Consider the following 16,265-nt stretch of genomic DNA (forward strand, 5'->3'; position numbering starts at 1 on the left):
CAGATGCGTTATCAGCAGGGCAAGGACTGGGAGTCCCTAAGAGATAAGGAAAATGTTCAGAGGCCATTAGGTCAAAGAAAGAACAGATAGACTAAACTGTGTCCCCCAGTTCCAGTTCAGCTTCCCAGGGTTCATCTGTGAGTACTGAGATGTGGGTGGGTGAGGTAACAGCCCAAGCCTCACTGGATTAGTGGTTGGAGGCATTTCTGGTTTCTGGAACCTTCTGTTCTTAACAAACCTGGCTTGTTTCTTCATGTGACTGCTCACCATTCTGCTTTCTCCCATACACACAACACTTCCACTCTCCTGGAAGTGTCTTCCTGGGCCCCAGGGAGGGGGATATGGCCAAGTGGAAGGAGTTGATTTCATGTGCCTCAGTTGAGCTGCCCCTCATCTATAAAGTGGGGTCAAGAACAATAGTGCTTATGAGAATCATGGGAGACCAAAGCGCCCATGGGGAGAAAGATGGCTTCTCACACCGTCCTACCCAGCCAGCTCTAGCCTTCAACTCTCATCAGAGCAGACCTCTACTTCTTCAGCTCCCCACCTCTTCTCTCTCTCTCTCTCTCTCTCTCTCTCTCTCTCTCTCTCTCACACACACACACACACACACACACACACACAGCCCCTAACTCTTGTTTTAACTCTTGTTTCTCCAAAGCCATTCCCGCCATCGCCACCCCCCCCCCCCAAGTCCCTACCGGTTGTTGTGGAGGGTAAAAGAGAGGCGGGTCTCAGGTTGTTTTCCAAGAAAAGGAGTCAGCTGGCTTAGGGTTGGCTGTTGACACTCAAGAAGCTTTGTGGGTGACGGGGCCCAGGCGCGAAGAATTGCATCCAACCCTGGCAGGAAGAAACGCTACTGCGGGACCAGCAACTCGACCTGCGGGCAAAGGCCATGGCAGAGCTGTCCGAGGTGCTGAATCTGTCTGCTTTGGGCCTTAGCCTAACACAGTTGCAGCAAGTCTGAAGGACCCGGATCGGTGTGTGTGTGGGGTGGGGGGGGGGGGGGTGTCTCTTCTGTCCCGGGTGACCTTGGGCACCTGGCTTCCCCCTCGTCGGCAGCGAGGAACTCATTCCTCGTGTCGCGGCTGGATAGGAGGCTCGTGCCATTTTCGGTCTCACAACTGGTGCGTGCCCCTTTCCGGGCCTGGAGAGGGACAAGGTCTTCTGCCAGTGTAGATGCTCGCCTGCCCTCTTATTCTCTTCCCCAGTCCCCGACGGCTCCAATCTTTTGACTGCCCTGCGGCCAACAAGCAGCCCTCTGCCCCGACAGAACTATGTTGGCCGAATCCGCCCCGCCACACACCACCTGCTGCTGGGACCAAACCCTCAAGACCGCGGTTAAACCTCAAGCGGGACAATGGAGGGCCTGAAGCCATGGAGAGGCGCGAAAACACTTCGGGGTCCGGAGTGTGTGGTTAGGGCGGAGGCAGGGCGCATAGCCAGACTTGGCCGCCTTGTTCCCTCCCAGCCCGCGAGGGGGCGCCTTGTCCCCATGACAACGCGGACAACCCCCCTCACCCCCTCCCCCGGAGGGCAGCGCCCGAGGCTAACCCGCCCTGGAGGCTGTGGGCGGTGCCCACGGTGCTGGAGCCCCGAGTCGCGGGCGAATTCCCGGGAGGGGCGCAAGCATTAAGGGTGTCTGACGCTCCAGGTGGTGACCCCCGCGCGTCGCCGCTGGGTGACCGGCCCCGAGCGGGCGGTGCGTCCCCACCACGATTGGCTGCTTCTCTGTGACATCACGCGGCTCGGGGAAAAGTGCGAGCGTGAGCGCGAGTCGGAGCCACAGCGCCAGGAGCTGCAGGCGAAGCAGGGGCCGCCCCTTGACACCCCGTCCCCGCCCCCGGTCTACGGCCCATTCGCCCACCTCGCCGACTCGCGAGGCCTCTAGCTTGTCCCGCCGTCTGTCCGACGCCAGCGGACCAAGACAGAAGCAGCGGGTGAGTAACTCCGCGGGGGCGAGGGGCTCCTGTGCAAGACGACGATGTGAGGCCCCGGGACCGGCTGGGGGTCTCCAGAGGTGGCTCCCAGACCCCCGCAAGTGTCAAGCGCGGTGCAGAAGGACCGGGGAGCTCGGGGGTTGGGGGGCCCCTCTGAAAGAAGGGCTCTGGGTCTCTGTAAGGTTTCTCCAGGTGCGCCTCCAGAGACTGATGATCATCCAGGAGGCTAGGGGCAGAAGAGTTTCAGCCCACAGCCCCAGCCCTAAAGCCAGGCAGCCGTCGGGTCAGGACCCACACTCCCTCATTCCCTCCGGTTGGCTGCTCTATAGGGCGCCGGAAGAAGCCCCAAGGCGCCCTTTTCCCGCCCGTCCCTCCGCCCTCCCTAACCACCTTGGCCCACCAAGATCTACCAGCACATTCTAGCCAGTAGAGTCCTCTGTCCGCGACCTTGAGCCCCGACGGAAAACACCCCTGTTTTCTCCTGGCACCCTTCCTCCTCTCCAGGACTAAACCTTGCTTTTACCCATTCGGGGAGATAGTCTCCTGGTTCCCCACCCTCCCAGCTCTCAGAGGAAGTGTTGGGCACAATGACTTGGCCCAATATCCTGCGCCCCTCTCCCTTTCCCTTAGGTACATAGGCTTCTCTCCGCCCCAGGGACAGATCTGGGGCCATAGCTCTCCTAAAGTGATCGCTTAATAATCGAAAACCTACCCCACGAGCCACCCCACGGGCGCCCAAAGCAACCTTTCCCGTCTTGTCCCCAGCAGGGAAAGGGGCTCGAGGACCCACGGAAGCACAGCCCACGCCCAGAGACTACAGGAACTGCGTGCCTGGGGGGGTTGATGGGAGGGCGGGGCATCCGAGAATCTTGGCCCTTTCAACCCGGACCCAGAGGGACCCAGACGTGGAGGAGAGGCGAGGTGGGCAAAGGATAATAAGCCCTGAGGTGGCCCCTTAGGTATACTTGAGTCCACGGCTTGTGAACTCGGTGCCTATTTTGACTGATGGGACTAGATAGGGCCTTTCCAGCGGGTGCGGGTTAAAGAGTGAACCTCGGCTGGGCTCCCCATTTGGAGGTTCTGCCCTGCCTTCAATGCGTGGGGTACTCTGAACTGAGCCCGGTGACCCTCACAGCTCGATTGGGCGACTATCGCAGAGGCTTCTCGTCAGAAGTCCACGGCTGGGACTGTGTGCTCTCTATTCTTGAGAATGCAGACAGGGCCAGGCGCCCAGGCCACTAGATAGTGGTTCCAAAGTAAAGGTTTCCTCCCAACCAAAATTTTGATCTTTTCTCGACCCTTTCCCCACCCACAGGCCGGGCGCTTCCCGGCCGTTCCCGCCATAGGCTTTGGATGTGACTGGTCACTCGCTGATGGTCCAGCATTTGCTCTTCACACAAGTTCCCAGGTACACCGACCCAAGCCGTGAGCTTGGGCCAGCCCATCATAGCACCCTAAGCACGCACACACATGCATATGCACGTGTCCACATGGCGCTGGCATGCTCACGCGCTCAAAGGCACACCGGTATCCAGGCGTGGCGGTGCTCACACTGGCACATGCAGGAAGCTACGAGTGTCTACTCGCACTCTCGGGTAGTCACACACAAACAGAACTTGCAATCGCGTTCCCACCTACACGTTCCTTGATGGGTGCCTTGCAAGATGCTGATGGAATCCCGACGCCCTAAAGTTTCTCATCCTTGAGCCTCGGGTCGAACCTAGGGAACCTTTGGGGCGGCTTAGAGCTACGGAGTCTGTCGGTGTTCCCTTCCCTTTGGTCCCTTGTAGGAGAAGCCCTGCCCTGAGGCTTTTCTGTTTTCGCGATTTGCACTGGGACCTGGGGACGTAGCGAACACGGCCACTGACTCGGGGTCCGGATCTGGCACCCGGGGACCGACATTGCCATCTAGCGGTGCGCACAGGTCAGGGCGACGGCTGCGAGCCTTCCCAGATCCTAGTTGGACCGGGTTCTGGGAAAATTGTGTCCACGGGTGTTGCAGTGTGAACACGTCTGAGAGAGAATCAAAGAGTTCCTGAAAGAAAACTGGGACCGAGTTGAGAAAACTGGATTTTACCCAACCTGCATCTGGCAGGGCCCGGGAAAACCAAGCCACCCAGCATTTATCTGGTCACTTACTTATCCAGGCTGTGTCTGGTTCCAGGAGGACAAAAGGTCAAACCCAAGCTGGATGGAATATGAGGGTTCCACACCTGAGATGCATCTGGTGGGCTTCTCTCTGGTGTGGTTTGGGAGGTACCTTGGAGATAAGAAAGTGTCTTTGGGTGCTAATCCTGACCCAACTCTTCTTGAACGGGATGGCTTTTACCAAGTTCATTAACAGGAAGCCCCTCTGTAAGACGAGGCTAGCAATGCCTTTTCTGGCTGCTGTAGGCATTAAACGTGACCATCTATAGGAAAAGCTCCAAGGGGCTCCTGACTCAGGTTAACACTCAATAAACAAGACTTTTGCTGTGTTTTCCTGTGTCACATCTTCTCCCCACCCCTACCTGCTTCCTAACCTGCTGGCTGCTGCCTTTTGTTCTGGCCCTGAGAGAGTACTGAGATTGGTATGCACTAATGTCTCCCTCCTGGCTTACGCCTGCCTCTGCCAGCAAGTGCCCTGGGAAAGGTGGCTCTGCTTGATGCTACTACCGTTCTAGCTCCTAAACTGATGCTTGGAGCTCCATTTTGGGGGTTCTTGGCGCTGAAGGGCACTGTGGAGACTCTTAGAAGGACCCATCTGTCTTACCCTTGACTCCTTGGGTGACCTTGGAGGGATCATTACCCCCTCTCCTCCTGGCCTTCTTTGACCCAAGGATTTAGAGCAGGAGAATTTAATTTTGAAGTTAACGGCAGGGTCTTGTGTCTTCTGTGGCGGGGGAGGGGGCGCTGGAGGACTGGGGCCAAACTTGGCATGTGTCTGCTGCCTGCAGCACCATCTCCAGGTGGAGAGCAAACTGTGGCGCTGACAGGATCACCTGGCTATTCAAAGACTGTGATGGGACAAGATCCTGTTTTGTAAATGAGGGAGTTAAGTCCTAGGAGCACAGATGACTCTCCTCAGACAGTCCAGCTAGGCCTTGCTGGCCTTCCACTGAACCAGGCTGCAGATGGGGTGCGTCTTCCTCCACAGCCGGCTGCTGTACCCTCGTTTCCTCGTTCACACACACAGACAGACGCACAGAATTGCGTATACAACCTGCGTGTGGCTGAGATGGGGCCTGTGTGCGTATGTGGAATGGTTGTGTGTTGGCGGGTGTGAAGGAGGCTGGGCTGAGCGGCTGCCCTGGCACAGTGTGCTGGGCGTGGGCCTCCCTCACATGTATGGAAGAGGAAGGGGGGGGGAGCTGAAGGGAGCCTGGTGGGAGGGAAGCAGACTCGGGAGGGCCTTGTAGGACCTCAGCCGGGTCATTCTCTGTGTGGGATGTGAACTCTGAGGCTGGCTGCAGGATGACTCCCAGGGGAGGTTAGACTGGCCTGTGTTCTGAGGAAATCAGGAAGACCATTCCTCAGCTGCTGAGTCCTTTAAATTTCTGATTTCTTGTGTTTGGAGCCCTGGGACGCTGCCACCACTGCCCCTGCAGTGCCCACTCATTCCCTGGGGCTGGGCTGGGGAGGCAACGCTGAGCTTGAATCCTCTTACTATTCCTACTCCTCTCCTGGCGTCCCAGCTCACACCTCACCTCCTGAGGGCATCAGGACCTGTGTCTTAGTTCTAGGACCGTCTTCTTTGCCCCTCAAATGCACTCTACCAGCAACGGGACATCAAGGAAACATGGAACCCCATTTATTCAAATAACTACAGAGGTTATTTAACATGCCTGTGCCGTTTCCTCAGCATCTGCCCCAGGTTCGTCGTGACGATGCCCGTCACAGAATGTAGGAACTTAGGAGACCGCTGACACTGCTCCTGCATTGTTGCCTGCATCTGCAGTGTAGATGCGGGGGTCGAGAACAAGCCTCCAGAGCTCGGCCATATTTGGTTAAGACACGCCCAAGTGGCTAGATGTGGTGGTACATGCCTTTAATTCCAGCCGTCTAGAGACAGACAGGAAGATCAAACTCTGTGAGTTTGAGGTCAGCCTGTTAGGTAAGACCCTATCTCAAAGAAAGAAACAGAGAAAGAGAGAGAGAGAGAGAAAGAGAGAGAGAACGGGAAAAGAAAAGAAAAGAAAGGAAGAAAAAAGAAAAGAAATGGCCAAGCAGGGCTGACTATGTGGCCGAGAGGTCTGTGTGTGTGGTGCACGTCTACACGTGTGGTCTGTGCGTGCACATCTACGCCTGTGGTCTGTGCGTGTGGTGCACGTCTACGCGTGTGATCTACGCGTGTGGTCTGTGCGTGTGGTCTGTGCGTGTGGTCTGTGCGTGTGGTGCACGTCTACGCGTGTGATCTACGCGTGTGGTCTGTGCGTGTGGTCTGTGCGTGCGTGTGGTCTACGCGTGTGGTCTGTGCGTGTGGTCTACGCGTGTGATCTGTGTGTGTGGTCTACGTGTGTGGTCTGTGCGTGTGGTCTACGCGTGTGGTCTGTGCGTGTGGTCTACGCGTGTGGTCTGTGTGTGCACGTCGTCTGCCGTGTGTGGCGCTGGACACAATCCTCGGTACCCGAGAAGCAGGCTTGGACAGGAGTGAGGGAGCGAATGATCCAACACTTCTCTCCATCTCCATCTTGCGGTCTGGGACATTCCTCACACTGCCTTTGCTTTCCTGGGCTCCATATACTGGCCTGTCCATGTCTTATCCCGGCCATGGGCCACAGCTCTTCGCATGGCCATCTCCTTGTCGTTGTTCCGTCATCTCCCAGGGGAGGCACATGATCACCCGCAAGGAACAACCCCTCTCCTGTCTTCTGACTCACTTTTGTTACCCTTCTCTGCCTTATTTTCCTTTCCTCACGCTTCTATCTCTCTCCCCAAACTGGGTTATCCATTCTGTGGGAACCATGAGTGTTTCATCCGCTTCTGATCTCAGCCCTGAGCTGATGCCAGCGTTGGGCCCCCAGGAGGCTCTCAGTTCTACTCACTTTATGAGTGAAAACTGCGGGACAGTGTGCTGGAGCGCCCTAACTTCTTCCCGGGTGACCTCCCTCCTGCCATGTGGCCCCCTCATCCTCTTCAACAACTCACCCCTTCCTGTCTCCTTCCCCTCCAGCCACTGCCACCTGTACCCAGCTGGGCTCAGCATGGCGAACTTCACACCTGGCAATGGCAGCTCAGCCAATCAGTCTGTGCGCCTGGTCACGGCCACCCATAACCACCTGGAGACAGTGGAGATGGTGTTCATCGCCACAGTGACAGGCTCACTGAGCCTGGTGACTGTTGTGGGTAACATCCTGGTGATGTTGTCCATCAAAGTCAACAGGCAGCTGCAGACAGTCAACAACTACTTCCTGTTCAGCCTGGCATGCGCGGATCTCATCATAGGTGCGTTCTCCATGAACCTCTACACCGTATACATCATCAAGGGCTACTGGCCCCTGGGCGCGGTGGTCTGTGACCTGTGGCTGGCCCTGGACTATGTAGTGAGCAATGCCTCCGTCATGAACCTTCTCATCATCAGCTTTGACCGCTACTTCTGCGTCACCAAACCCCTCACCTACCCTGCCCGCCGCACTACTAAAATGGCAGGCCTCATGATTGCGGCTGCCTGGGTCCTGTCCTTTGTGCTCTGGGCCCCCGCCATCTTGTTCTGGCAGTTTGTGGTGGGCAAGAGGACAGTGCCTGATAACCAGTGTTTCATCCAGTTCTTATCCAACCCGGCAGTGACCTTCGGCACAGCCATTGCTGCCTTCTATCTGCCCGTGGTCATCATGACGGTGCTGTACATTCACATCTCACTCGCAAGTCGCAGTCGAGTCCACAAGCATCGACCTGAGGGCCCCAAGGAGAAGAAGGCCAAGACTCTGGCTTTCCTCAAGAGCCCCCTGATGAAGCCGAGTATCAAGAAACCTCCACCAGGGGGCGCTTCTCGAGAGGAACTGCGCAACGGGAAGCTAGAAGAGGCCCCTCCGCCAGCCCTGCCCCCGCCTCCACGCCCGGTGACCGACAAGGACACTTCCAATGAGTCGAGCTCGGGCAGTGCCACCCAGAACACCAAGGAACGGCCACCCACAGAGCTGTCCACCACAGAGGCCACCACACCAGCCCTGCCCGCCCCTACCCTGCAGCCACGAACCCTCAACCCAGCCTCTAAATGGTCCAAGATTCAGATTGTAACCAAGCAGACAGGCAATGAGTGTGTGACAGCCATCGAGATTGTACCGGCCACTCCAGCTGGCATGCGCCCAGCAGCTAATGTGGCCCGAAAGTTCGCCAGCATTGCTCGCAACCAGGTGCGGAAGAAGCGACAGATGGCGGCCCGTGAGCGCAAAGTGACTCGGACCATCTTTGCCATCCTGCTGGCCTTCATCCTCACCTGGACACCCTACAATGTCATGGTCCTGGTGAACACCTTTTGCCAGAGCTGTATCCCTGAGAGGGTGTGGTCCATTGGCTACTGGCTCTGCTATGTCAACAGCACCATCAACCCTGCCTGCTATGCACTTTGCAATGCCACTTTCAAAAAGACCTTCCGGCACCTCCTGCTATGCCAGTATCGGAACATCGGCACGGCCAGGTAGACAGGCAGGTGCCCTAGGAGGTGCTGGTGTCATGAGTGTGTACCGGGGAACCACATGGGCTCACCGGCTGTGGAGGAGCGAGTAGGCGGCCCCATTCTGAGTTCGCATCTGCTAAAGAGAACAGGTCTCTTTACAGTGAGGCACAAGAAGCTCTTCACTGGGTTTGGAGGGTAGATCTCTACCGAAGCCCGGAGCTCAGCCCTGGACGGTCTGAACTGGCACCACCTGGCCCCTATCTGTCACCCTGCCTCAGGGGGATGGGGGACAATGACTGGAGTGGGCAGCGGTTCTGTCAAGGCCGGCCATCAGCAGAGATGGAAGAACCAATAGGAGAGCAGAGGCCAGGAGCAAAGGAGCCAGGCTTGGAGGGGTGGGGTACCCCGTTCTGCTGTAATCGGTGCTTTCCGCCTCCCTGCACCCCCTCCCCCTGCATGTAGGCTCGGCCCTTCCCTGCCCCCAATTCCCTCTCCAGGGTGAGAGATTCAGCCAGGCTGAGGTGCCCACTGACACTTGGTTCCTTCCCTGACCAGCAGTCATATCTGGATGGGGCAACTGGGAAACCAAGCTAAGAAGCTGATACAGATTACAGGGGACCAAGACTGAGTCAAACAGTAGTGAATCTTACTGTAAAGAGCACCCCCCATAGGCTTCAAACGAAGGGCGGTATTCTCCTCTACCTCTGCAGGAGGGAGGCCCAAGAGAAAGAAAAGAAAGTGTGGTGTGGGGGGTGCACTTGGTGATGGTGCAGGTGAGGCAAGCACCTTCATCTCCCCGGGGAGAACCCTCCAGACTGGCAGGAGCCCGGACCAAGACTCTTCTAGGTGAGGCATCTGGGTTCTCTTCCCTAACCCCAGCCCTGTGGTTCCCGGGAGAGATGACACCCAGGGGGGCTCTGGAAGACATTCTCATAAATGTTCTGCTCTTTCCTGAGCTGTTGGGAGCACTTCCTAGTAGGCCTCAACTCCCTTCAGCCCGTCTTTCCCCACCCCAACCCCAACAAAACTCTATGGCAAACTCCCTGGGAAGGGACTTTTATATATTAAAAAAGAAGCTTTTATTGGAGAAAAAAATGTGAGTTTATTTTATTCATTTCTTAACGTAACAGGGTGGGGAGAACAAAATGGGGTGCTGGGAATCAGATCCCTCTGGGGAGGTTCAAGCTTCCCAGAATCCCTTGTGCTTGTCCCTCCCCACTTTGGGCACTTGGTGTGGGTGAGAAGGCAGCGGCAGGGCGTGATTGACAAGGCTGTGGAAGACAAAAGGCACTGGTGGGTTCTATTTTGGGCCCGTGGGAGAGAAGCCTCCTTCAGGGACCCAGGTAGGCCAGAGGCTCTCCAGCATCCTGAGATCAGTCTTTTCCTTTCCCTTTCTTGGCTGGAAAATAAGAAACGCTCTAGTTAGGTGATGGGGTTAGACCTGCCCACAATTAAGTACAACAAGGAGAGAAGATCCTGCCCCCTAGTGGTCTTTGATCAGTTAACCCGGAAGTGGATGGAAAGGGCAGCCATTGTGATGCCAACTAAGCCTTTTCTTATTCCGCAACTTTTTAAACCCCCCCCCCCCACCTCTTCTTCTTCTTCTTTTTTTTTTTTAACAGAGTCTTACTCTGTAGCCTTGAAGTCACGGCTATCTTACTGCTTCAGCTCGGCCTGGTTTTCATCCAGGATCAGAGTATATCTGTGTTTCTCACCTGGGAAGTGGGCAGACTGACCTCTGCCCTGTTGGCCTCAATGGTAATTGTGGGTCAGGCAGCAGCATGGCCCTTTGGGACATCTTTCCCAGAGTTTTAAGGGCACCCTACCCAACCCTCCTCAGGTGACAAAGACAGGCCTTTTCCAGGACGAAAATCGGACGATCCAACAGGAAGAGTAGCTCCTACTTGGGCAAAGAGGTTTAGCACCTCCTTCAAGTACCGGCCCATTTCCAACTCTAAGACCGCTCTGAAAAGATGGCGCGAAGTCCCTAACCAGATCCATAGCCCCACCGTATTCACTGACCTTTGGTCTTCGACTTGGTCTTCGAGGTGCAGGGCTTGGTCACGCGGATGGTCTCCTGGCACTGGGCATTGTAGCGAGCCTTCTTCAGGGTCCCTTGGCGTGCTCTGGTGCCGGTGCTTCCATCACACGACCCCCAGTTCTCAAACTTGTACTTACAGTCGGCTGATGGGAGAGTGGCCCCACGGGGTGAGAAACAGGAGGCTTGTGGCTACCCCTGCCTTCTTGCCCTCCTCCTGTGCCCCACCTCACCTCCAAATTCCTTCTTCCAGTTGCAGGGCACCTTGCAATGGATGCGCTGGGTCTGGGCTCCGCAGGTACCCTCGCGGAAACCCATGCCGCAGTCTTTGCTGCTGGGGATGCAGGGCCCCCAGGTCCACTCCGAACACTCGCTCCCCAGGCTGCCCTTCTTCACCTTGTCTATAAAGTGCAAGGAACAGAGTTAAGACTTGGCGTGCACAGAAACTCCCTGGGAGACTAATCCCAAGGTCCTGCGGCCTCACTTGCCCTCCCGGCCTTTTCCTCCTGAGCCCACCCTATCCCATCACCTTTCTTTTTGGCCACTGCGGACGTGAGCGCCAGGAGGGCAAGAAGGGCTAGAAGGAAGAAGCCTCGGTACTGCATCCTAGAGGAAAAGTTTGGGTTAGAGTTTCCTGCCCATTCCCTTCCCCGATGGGGACAACACCTTCCACCCCGACTTGGCCCACTTTCCAGGCCCAAGGGGTCCGGCCGACAAGGGGCCGACGGAGGGAGGACTTGAAGCCGCAATTCCGGGACTCAGCGTAGCCCCCCACCCCCGCCTCAGTCTCCTTGGTGGCTGCAGCCCGGAGGGACTGAGGCCGTGGCTGCTGTGCCGCGCTCACTCGCTCTCTGTCGGTGGATGCTTCGCTCCCTCCCGCTACAGCTGCGGTCCGCCAAGACCACTGCGGCCCCTTTTGTCTCCAGAACCGGTCTGAGCCGGTCACATGGGCCCCCGCCCCTCCCCCCCACTCCCATGGAAGGACCCGCCCCGCCCCCTCCCCTCAAACCCGCACCTCCTCACACCCCCTAGTCCCCGCCTCCACTCCCGCCCCTAGCCGCTTTCCCGCGCCTGCCCCTCACCTCTGATCTCTGAGTCTCTGGCCCTGGAGCTCCGTCTTGCCCCTCCACTCCTGGCTCAAAGTCCTCTCACGGGCTCTTGAGCCGCAGCACTCTTCCTCCTCCCGCCTTCCCCTTCCCTGGTTTGGACTTGTCCCCTTTGCCGACAGCTCTCAGGACACCAATTCGCTTCCTCTCTGTGGGCCCCGACCTCAGGAAGGCCTCTGCATCCAGGATGCTAACCTTCGGAGCCTGGCTCACCTCCTACTTGTTGGGGATCAGATCACTCAGAGGGCAAGGAGGGGTTTTGATGTGTACGGGAGCTGAGTATCCGGGACCCCAGTTGGCTGGGGACGAGCAAAGCTCAAGACCCTTTTTCTAGTGAGGTTAGGAGGGGGTGGGGGCGCAGGCCTGAGATTGGTAAACCTTGTAGCTGACAGGGGCTGTCTGAGAAGTTCCAGACCAGGCTTCACTGAAGGTGATAACCGCCCACCCCTGACCCTGGGGCCTCAGGCTCACCTCAACCAGTAGTTTCCCCCTGCCCCCTCCCCACCACTACAGGCCAGGGGGAGGGGACTGCGGTACTGCTCCAGGGCACAGGGCCAAGGGACCGATGAACCCCCGCCCGCCCCCACCCCACCCCTTTTACTTTCATTGTTATCGCCCCGGCAGGAGCGGGAAGCAGAGGAAATCAGCTCCGCCTCTGGCCCTGGGAGCCTAAGCCGCTAGGCAGAGGTCAGGAGCCGGGCATACCCATCCCAGCTAGGTACCCCTGTAACGGTCTGAGATACTGATGACCATTCCCCAACTCTAAGTTAACCAGGCACACGCCGCTGCTTATCAGAGACCCACACAAGGAAAAAGAAAACAAGAAAGGAAAAAAAAATTCACTTTACTGAGTCACACCCAGCTGTAAACAAGTCACCGTGGGAGCCCCACCCCCCACCCCAGGCCATACAGTCTGAAATGAAATGACTGGGTACATGAGGATCACCAGGGTAGGTGCCAAGCAGGGCCGCGGGCAGGTGAATACAGCAGGCTCTTCAGTTTCTGGGAGGCCCTGGTGGGTGGGTCAGAGCGAAGGGCTAGGCACCCCGAAGCCTCCTGACAGTCCAAAGGGCCAGGCGGCTAGCAAATGGCCTGCTGCGAGCAGGCCTTCCTATCGGTGCTTTCTGTCCTGCCTTCCATCTGCCATGGTGAGGGGAAGGCTGCCCGAAGGGATCCGCCAGCCCATCTCCTGTTCCCCATGAACACAGGGACAGGCGAGAGTCCAGCTCCTCAGAGTCCAGCCCTAGATCTGAGCGGCTTCTCAGGGGTGGCACGGGGCTCCTTCCCTGGGGCAGGGTCCCCCCATGGCCACCCGACAGGAATGTGGCAGTGAGGTGGGCAAAGGACGCTGTGGTCCTCTGCAGTGTCCTCCACTACACAGCCGTCTCCTGGTCCTCACGCTGGATCATCTGGTAGTGCTGTCTGTTCTCCAGGTAGGCAGCCAACTCTGTGTCCTGAGCCTTCTCAGCTCGCTGCCGGGGAGTGTCGCCCTGGAAAAGGGTGGAAGGGCCCCACGGCCTTAAGAGAGGGCCTGTGGGGGAGGGGTAACCTCCCAGGTTACAAGGTTTTCCCCTCCCAGCTCAGGTTTCTCAAGGCCTGGATTACTTGGAAACAGCTTCAAGTTTCCTAGCCCTGCCCCCAATTTCTGGAAAAGGGCGGGTTTGGGTTCTGCCAGGCTCACCTGCTGGTCTGTCTTCATGAGGGAGGCCCCAGCTTCCACGATGTAGTGGCAGATGGTGCGCTGGCCCAGGGCAGCTGCCTGGTGGAGACAGGTCTCCCCACTGGGGGGCAGGGGCTGCTTGTGGACACTTTCCAACAGCCAGAAAGGGCAGGAGTTTGACAAGAGGGGGAGGGGTACCCCATGCTGGCCAAAAAGGGTTCTTGGGCTTTGGGTGATCAGATGGTTAGGACTGAAGGAAGGTGGTTTTCAGGCGGGCCAGGGGCTCTGTCCCAGTACTCACTTCTCCTCCACAGCATCAAGGATCTCTGGCGGTGCTGAAGGAGGAAAGGCACTCAGAGCCTGACAGCCCCTTTCTTCCCACCCAGGCCCAGGCCCAGGAGCACCGCTTACCATGGTCCAGCAGATAGCGGACCACTTCCTTACTGCCAGTGCTGACTGCGTGGTGCAAGAGTGTGCGGCTCTGCTGGTCCCGGTGCATGAGGTCACCTCCTGCTCGGTGTAGCTCCTGGAGCTGAGGACAATGGGCAGGGCAGAGCAGAGCTGGGTCTCCCTCCCTCCACAAGCATGGACCCAGGCATAGGCTCACACAGGTCACACTAGGAGCCTTTGAGGGTTTTGCTGTTTTGAGACAGGTTGTCTCTATGTAGTCCTGGCTGTCCTGGAACTATGTAGACCAGACTGGTCTTGAATTCACAGAGATCCTCCTGCCTCTTGCCTCCTGAGAGCTGGGATTAAAGGTATATGTCACCACAGGTGGCTTCTGAGGGTCTCTTTGGGTGTCATTAGAGATACAAGTCTTCTCATCTGACATGTGAGGACTCCCCCAAAATGTACAGTCAACCAAGCTCTGGAGCCTGCAATCCCTTTAAGATTGACTCCGGTCCAAGTACCAGGGACAGGAAGACTGGGTGAGTAGCCCCTAGCAGCAAGTCACCTAGACAGGGCAATCCCATATGGAGGACCAGCTGATGACAAGTGCCTAATACCGCCCAGGGTGAGGGCTCCAGGGGCAAGGCTAAGCTCTGACTGGTACCTTGCAGAAGTCATTCCTCTTGGCAGCTTCAATCAGCAATTCACCTGCACAGAACATCTGTCCATCAGACCCTGAGGTCAGTGGCCTGGGCATGGCTTGATGTGTGAACAGTGTGTGTGATGATGGACCACTGTCCAGGGTAGGAACCACTGTCCAGGGTAGGAACCCACTGGGGCATATGATAACACGGGACTCAGTGGCTGACTCCCACTGAACCTCACACACAGACCAAGGAAAGGAGAGTGGCAGGACCCTAGGGAAAGACCTCACCTTGAGGTGGTGCAGCATCCCCCTGCAGTGACCTGCAAACAGAACAGGGTGAGTTGTGACCCAGCACACATATTGGCCTTCATTTTTTCAAGTCTATTGAGTGCTTTCTGCACATCACACACTGTGGAGAACAAGCAGGGAGCCATACGGCTCCCATCCGAGCTCAGAGACATAAGACAACCAGGAAATAAGGAATCTGGAAGTGCTATTGAACACAACGGGGCAGGGTGACCAAGCAGATGGTAACTGGAGACTGGATACTTCCCAACCTTCAGGTGGCATTCCTGGAAAAGATCCCCCTGAGAGGGAGAAGCCAAGCTGAGACTGAGGGGTGGGGTGTCTGAAAAGGGGCAAGTGGGAGGCAGCAAGTCCAAAGTCCAGAGGATGGCCTGGGACCTCAGGGGACAATGGACAGACAGGCCAGGAGGCCCAGGACTGAAGGGCTGCTGAGGAAGAGGGATTCTGGGCTGGGGAGTGGCCTGTGTGGCCCTGCACTTGTTCAGACGGTAGGGAGCATCCTAGCAGAGGGACAGAGCCTGCCCCTGAGTGCTCACTCTGTGTCTAAAGGCGGGAATTCCAAGCCTGCAGCCAGCAGACAGGGTTTAAAGCTGGGGGAGTGGTGGTCAGGGGGGCTCTGGGACTCACCGGGGTATGGGGGAGCAGGGAGAGGCAGGGAGCGGGGAGGTAGGGGTGGGGAGGTCAGGCCGTGCTGATGCCCCCAGCAGCTCAGGGTCTAGGATATAAATCTCATCCTGGGCAATCTCCGTCACATAGTTGAGGTGCTCCTGTGGGGGAGGGTTAGAACTGAAGGTCAGTGCCAGCATGTATGGCCTTTAGTCCTCAGTGGTGGGGGTGGGGCTAGGGCAGCAAGCAAGGCAGCAGACCTAGAGAAACCTCTCTCAGAGCAGGAACCTTGGGGGAGGTGGCAGGGAGAGTCCTTCTTCCTGTTCAGCCCAGTCCCTCACCTCTATATGTGGCATTCACCAGCGCAACAACTACTTCCCACTGCTAAGCCAGGTGATCTAGCCCTGGCTATTTTCTTCTGCTTCCCTGGATAGCACTGTGCTTCGAGGCCCTCCCTTCCACCCACCCAGAAAGCCTTTTCTGGGTATGCCAGCTTTTTCTGTTGGCACCATCCCTGTGCATTCCTGGAGGGTGGGGGCATGTGATCCACAGCCACAGGCATGTGAGGATATTATGGCCGTGAGGCTGTGGTGAGCATGCTTGGCTTGTGGGGCTAACCCTGAAGCTTGCCTGCAGAGGTGTGAGTGTGCAGGGTACAGAAACTGGCTGTGGAGGAGGAGCGCCTGCAATGCTTACCTGCGCCCTGTCGATCCTGTAGAAGCGGCTGGCAGTGGTAGCTGGAGAAGAGATGCCTCGCTGAGTATGGGGAACATCCTTGGCCCAGCCCAGGTTCCCCCAAAGGAGGGCTAGCGGGACAGAGCCCAGCGCTGCCTAGAATTGACCCTTCAAGGCAGACTCACCATCCAAGAAACACCACTTAGAGGATAGTTGGTGGCATGTCGGGGACTTGGCTCCAGCGCCATCGGGCTCCTATGACAGAAGCAGAAGTCAGAGTGGGCCACAGATAGTCTGGGGAGG

General features: G+C 57.3%; 3 protein-coding genes across 8 annotated transcripts in view; 1 reads left to right on the forward strand and 2 right to left on the reverse strand.

The window, feature by feature from the left end:
• Positions 1-1,732: 1,732 nt before the first annotated feature.
• Positions 1,733-9,617, forward strand: Chrm4 (cholinergic receptor muscarinic 4). The gene is made up of 2 exons (XM_041637446.1): positions 1,733-1,940; positions 7,093-9,617. Exon 2 carries the CDS (start codon positions 7,124-7,126, stop codon positions 8,558-8,560), a length of 1,437 nt encoding a protein of 478 aa, XP_041493380.1. The 5' UTR covers positions 1,733-1,940; positions 7,093-7,123; the 3' UTR covers positions 8,561-9,617.
• Positions 9,618-9,675: 58 nt separating this feature from the next.
• Positions 9,676-12,092, reverse strand: Mdk (midkine). Its single transcript, XM_041637741.1, has 5 exons — positions 11,656-12,092; positions 11,103-11,179; positions 10,807-10,974; positions 10,558-10,719; positions 9,676-9,934 (listed from the first exon to the last, which is right to left on the reverse strand). Exons 2-5 carry the CDS (start codon positions 11,176-11,178, stop codon positions 9,909-9,911), a joined length of 432 nt encoding a protein of 143 aa, XP_041493675.1. The 5' UTR covers position 11,179; positions 11,656-12,092; the 3' UTR covers positions 9,676-9,908.
• Positions 12,093-12,503: 411 nt separating this feature from the next.
• Positions 12,504-16,265, reverse strand: part of Dgkz (diacylglycerol kinase zeta) — a 41,427-nt gene continuing 37,665 nt past the window's right edge. For all 6 annotated transcript variants that reach the window (XM_041637499.1, XM_041637500.1, XM_041637502.1 and 3 more), the window contains exons 23-31: positions 16,148-16,217; positions 15,984-16,024; positions 15,309-15,448; positions 14,664-14,695; positions 14,394-14,437; positions 13,751-13,871; positions 13,641-13,674; positions 13,361-13,460; positions 12,504-13,169 (exon numbers count right to left, since the gene is read on the reverse strand). In XM_041637499.1, coding sequence (XP_041493433.1) covers positions 13,053-13,169; positions 13,361-13,460; positions 13,641-13,674; positions 13,751-13,871; positions 14,394-14,437; positions 14,664-14,695; positions 15,309-15,448; positions 15,984-16,024; positions 16,148-16,217 — 699 coding nt within the window. In that variant the 3' untranslated portion in view covers positions 12,504-13,052. The remainder of the gene's footprint in view (positions 13,170-13,360; positions 13,461-13,640; positions 13,675-13,750; positions 13,872-14,393; positions 14,438-14,663; positions 14,696-15,308; positions 15,449-15,983; positions 16,025-16,147; positions 16,218-16,265) is intronic.

Source organism: Microtus oregoni, unplaced genomic scaffold, assembly GCF_018167655.1.
Source record: "Microtus oregoni isolate MIOR12 unplaced genomic scaffold, Mior012 000053F_ref0000044, whole genome shotgun sequence".
Taxonomy (NCBI): Eukaryota; Metazoa; Chordata; class Mammalia; order Rodentia; family Cricetidae; genus Microtus; species Microtus oregoni.

Bases quoted from the DNA above. Each gene is read 5' to 3' on its own strand.
- Chrm4 (XM_041637446.1), top strand. From the start codon at position 7,124: ATGGCGAACTTCACACCTGGCAATGGCAGCTCAGCCAATCAGTCTGTG.
- Mdk (XM_041637741.1), bottom strand. From the start codon at position 11,178: ATGCAGTACCGAGGCTTCTTCCTTCTAGCCCTTCTTGCCCTCCTGGCG. The intron at 10,975-11,102 runs GTGATGGGATAG...TGCACTTTATAG, and splicing joins CGCAGTGGCCAAAAAGAAAG to ACAAGGTGAAGAAGGGCAGC. The intron at 9,935-10,557 runs GTCAGTGAATAC...CTTATTTTCCAG, and splicing joins GACCAAGTCGAAGACCAAAG to CCAAGAAAGGGAAAGGAAAA.